The following is a 4,598-nucleotide window of genomic DNA, read 5'->3' as shown; positions in this document are numbered from 1 at the left end:
CGTTTAAGTGACACCTGTTACAACGTAAATCTCTCAAGCAATACCGTCTAACAATACGTCCTCCGTGTTAACGGATTCACTTGAAAGAAATACATATAGACATTTGATGAGCGTTTTACGATTTGTTATCTGTACAAAAACAAATTTGTGGAGACGAACGATAATGTATTTATTGGAAAGTCTGATACACATTTCGAAATGTGCGGGTTTCAATTAGTAAGCAGTGGCGTGCAAGCCCGTCACCTTCAAGACACGATGATGAATGAGCTCGTGACGTGCTCAGGTGATCCATCATACACAAGAGATTGGAGATGCCAAGGGAAGGTCACTTGCCGGCAATCCATCATTGCGGCTTTCACACCCATCTGCCATCATCGTCAATTCACCTGCGCCCCACTCTTTCCCCCACAAAAAAGAAATAAAATACAACAATCGTTCTACAAACATTTTATTAAAGCAATATCGAAACTCAACATTAAATACTTACAAGTCTATACAAATATTTTTTTATTGAATTATTTAATGATTAAAGTATCGTTGAAACGGGAGAAAAACTTAGAAAGAAAATGGACAGTTTTATAATTTATTGCCCTAAGATTAAGTCCGCTTCAGATTGCACTTAATTTTAATCAGCTTTAGCTTCGTCAAAATTATTTACACGTTATCACAGTGGAGCAAACAGACCGATACAGACGCCATGTCTGTATAAGTCAAAACATGAGAAGAATTACTACAAGTATCACTATGGATGCACAGCAGCAGCGCCAAGACGTTGCCCATAAACGGAATATGGCGAGTAATAAGCTCCAAGTGCCGTCGGATTAAAAGCACTATATGGAGAAGCTCCCAACGAGGTAGGTAGAGTGGGTTTCCCATACGGATGATACCTCGCCGCTGATAACGGACTAAGTGGGGGATTGGGATACCCAGGCCTATGGAGCGACGCCGCTGACGAAAATAACGAATGAGGATTAAGTAAAGGCGACGCCGAGGATGTCACCGCCGCCGAACCATCAGATCCACTCGTATGTGTCCTCAGATGCTGCAACAACTCCTCGGACGTGACAAACCTCTTTCCACAGTAGGTGTCCCCTGCTATCCAATTACACACATATGGTCGTCCCAACTGGGGGTATGCGAGTGACGATGGCGGCACAGGACCTGGGGGCACTAACGACATTGCCATAGCCAAATTATACTTCTGGTGATCGCATTGCGTGCAGCCGCTGGGACAAGGGCCAGATGCTCCACTCATCAACAATTGCTGATTGTGCATGTTGAATTGGCAACTGGTGCAATAAGGGTCTTTACACACTGGAACTAAAGCTTCACCACCTGACGGTGTTTTGACACGCGCGTAACTCAAATACGGTCCCGGAGTGGCACCCGGATATCCAGCAGCGAGCATGGCAGCGTGGTGATGCGAAAATGGAGCTCCGGGAAACGGAGGTCTGAAAGCCGGATTCGTGTGTTCGAGTCCGGGAGGACAACACAGCGATCCTAAAGGGCCGTTCAATCCTGATGATAAACCAGACGAAAGAGAACCGTGCTTATATGCCCCCAATGGTGTATCTTTCGAATGTCCTTGCAAAATCTCTAAACCGGATCTGATGATGGGACTAGCACCACGAGCCGACGGAGTTGACGATTTGTTTTCACCCGAACCTGGAGAAGTTTTCCCGGTTTCGGGGGCCGGAGTCGCAGCAGTACTAGTGGCTGGTGACACTGATTTCCGTTCTGGACTTTGCGTTTCTGATTTCTTATCTTCACTCGGTGTAGAATTTTGATGAGCAGATCCTGATTTTGAGTTAGGCCGGTTCTCTTCGCTCTTTTTTGTAACTACATTGTTTTCATACGGCTTAAAAGCGAGTTTGTTTTCAGTCGGTGTGTTTCTATGAGCATTCTTGTCGTTTTTTACTGGAGGAGAACGCGTAGAATTCTCTTGCGTCTTCTTTGGTTTCTCCAATGGAGAAATCAAAGGCTTGGACGATGGAGTGTCAGCTCCGATTTGGCTGCATGTTTGTGCGAGAAGTGCCAAAGGACTTTTCTTAGCGTCCAACTGAAAAATAAATTTGCATTCAATTAAACATTCAACGTTTAGCTAAAATCTATCTTACCGTAGTTGGTAACGGTGACAGATAATCCGGCTGCAAATATTGATTTCCGGATGTTGACAACATGCCTCCACCCTCCAACACAACCATTTGGAATAAATGCACGTTTACGGTGAATAAAAACAATTATACGATTAAACAAACTGACAACACACGAGCGCAAACTTGCTTTCATACGACGGACAACTCTAGTATGAAAGTCTGAAAGCAACAGAACTACGCTCTCTAAACGAGAGGCTATTGCGCAGGTTTGGCAGCCCCTCCAGGTCTTTGCAGCCCCGCTGAAAGTCGTAGCATGACAAAGCGCTAATACAGCCACGTTTCTGGCCTGTCGGTTTCTACCACCCATGAAGTTGGTGACGACGACAGACCTTCTGGGTGCTTTGATGTTAGCCGCCCTTAAACAGTCAGTAGCGTACAAAACACGGGAAAAGAACAACAAACCAAAGGAACAATGATGACGGATGGTTGGTGGCGCAGTTCACTGTGAAGTTATTACAACCTGTCGGTCATAAAATACAGTAAACTTTATTTATTTTATGGTTCCGTCTACTACAGCTGTCATAACTTTTATAAACATGTCAAGATACAATTTTATCTATGTTTGATGCTATCGCAAACACTAGTTGGAGAAAATGTTAAAATCTCAGAAGCTAATTAGGAGACGCCTTTTTAGAACAATCGAATTCTCACCAAGGATATTACCTAATAACGTCATAAATCATTTCACGCCTTTCATCATCGACCTTACAGATTTGCCGATAAACACGTCGGCTTCTATTAATAATAGTCGTAGCAAACCCATTAGAAATCACTGTTAATTAGCTACATAATTTAAAAATAATATCTCATTTGAATCGTTGTTTGCCTCCTTTACAACAAGTCGTAAATATACATTTTTAATTAATTTAAATGGTTTTTATTTCCTTTCAATAAAAACCCGACGTATAATTAATTAACAACACCTGACAGATTGTTGTTCTTCCTTCGCTTAAGAATTTCGACATAACGCGAGATTGAACAAGTTTGACCCACATAACTAAAAAAGTATACAACAAATATCTTAAAATTAGGTAACATCAATATACAGGCTACGCCAGAACTCGCGCCCCAGAGAAAAATTTCAAGTAAGATAAGATACCAGGAACATGAAAAAAATGTTTAAAACATTCTATCTGTCAAAACATTTTGACATTTATTTTTTGACATTTGACATTTTTGATATCTATTTAATGATACTGATGATCTTGTATATGTTTTTTTTATAATTATTTAGTAAAGGGACAAAAATTTTGACAATAAAAGCCACAAATGACATTGAACAGAGTTACAATTTAGGATACAGCTTCCTTGTTTCCTCTTTTAATAGCCTATAGCAAAAAAACTTGGAAAATTATTTTTCCAATAGAAATAAATAGAGTCAAAGTGTAAACTTTAAACCCTCATAACTTCGAAATTTTTATAGATAAAATTTTTTTAACATTTTTTCCATGTTCCTGGTATCTTACCTTATATAACATTTTTCTCTGAGGCGCGAGTTCTGGCGCACCCCGTATAAGACAGTGAGCTTAAAAAATGGTATTATTACATTTTACTTAAAATAACACATCTTCTGTGTTTTCAAATACAAAATCAAACAAAAAATCAAAATGAGGCATTTTACCTTTGGTGAATGCGTAGTTGTGGGCCTGCATGTTGTACCAAACATGTTATTTAAGACAATAAACTACTAAAGTGGACGTTAGGTACTATTAAATATTTTTTGGTTTTGTAATATTCGAAATAATGTTTTCTGGTAGATGGATGTGCATGTTGAAAAACTTTGACAATAAAATAGTGAAGAAGGTTTATTTATTCTAGTAAGAAGGTGTTGGTTATTAATTAAACTGAAATCTTAATAACTAATCTCCTGAAACATTAAAAAAGTCGAGTCGGACAAGCCGCCTTCATCCTTGTTTGGTTAACGGTACTTAGACGATGCCCCATCACCTTTTTCTACCACCACGCCTTATAATTACGACTTCCCGACTAAATGGGCTCGCTGTCAGCTCGCACCTTCATTTGTCTTTGGAGAGGACTATGGCAGGCGCGATGGTTATCGTTAATGATGGTCGTGGAGTCGTCTCTCTTGCACCTACAAACATTAACGACCACTAACGATGACGACCACAACGTTGCAAGCGTCCATAAAAATAACTCAAACGTTACGGGTCTAATTCAGCGTCAGAAACAGCCAATCTCTCGCAAACTTGTAGCCGTGACTATTTAATGAAACAAGAAAAAATATGATAAATAATTTATGACATGCATCACCGATCTGATAAAAATTTTAAAAGGGGATTGATAGAGAATCGATGAGGTTTCATTGAAATCTCGCTACAATACACGCTACTGTCCTCCATGATTTATAAAGGAGTCAAGTCTGACTGGATAATATTGTGACAGTGGATGCGTGCACGCCACGATTTTTGATCACTTACGTAA

At 40.0% G+C, this 4,598-nt stretch overlaps 1 protein-coding gene across 1 annotated transcript; it reads right to left on the bottom strand.

Annotated features, from left to right (window-relative positions):
• Positions 1–432: 432 nt before the first annotated feature.
• LOC123007238 (zinc finger protein Noc) lies at positions 433–2,334 on the bottom strand. Its single transcript, XM_044402419.1, has 2 exons — positions 2,118–2,334; positions 433–2,059 (listed from the first exon to the last, which is right to left on the bottom strand). The coding sequence occupies exons 1-2, from the start codon at positions 2,202–2,204 to the stop codon at positions 743–745; spliced, it is 1,404 nt and encodes a 467-aa protein (XP_044258354.1). The 5' UTR covers positions 2,205–2,334; the 3' UTR covers positions 433–742.
• Positions 2,335–4,598: the final 2,264 nt, after the last annotated feature.

Source organism: Tribolium madens, unplaced genomic scaffold, assembly GCF_015345945.1.
Source record: "Tribolium madens isolate multiple individuals breed KSU strain unplaced genomic scaffold, Tmad_KSU_1.1 Scaffold_3;HRSCAF=73;Tcas5.2_LG2, whole genome shotgun sequence".
Lineage (NCBI taxonomy): Eukaryota > Metazoa > Arthropoda > Insecta > Coleoptera > Tenebrionidae > Tribolium > Tribolium madens.
This window is presented reverse-complemented; position numbering and strand designations above follow the sequence as displayed.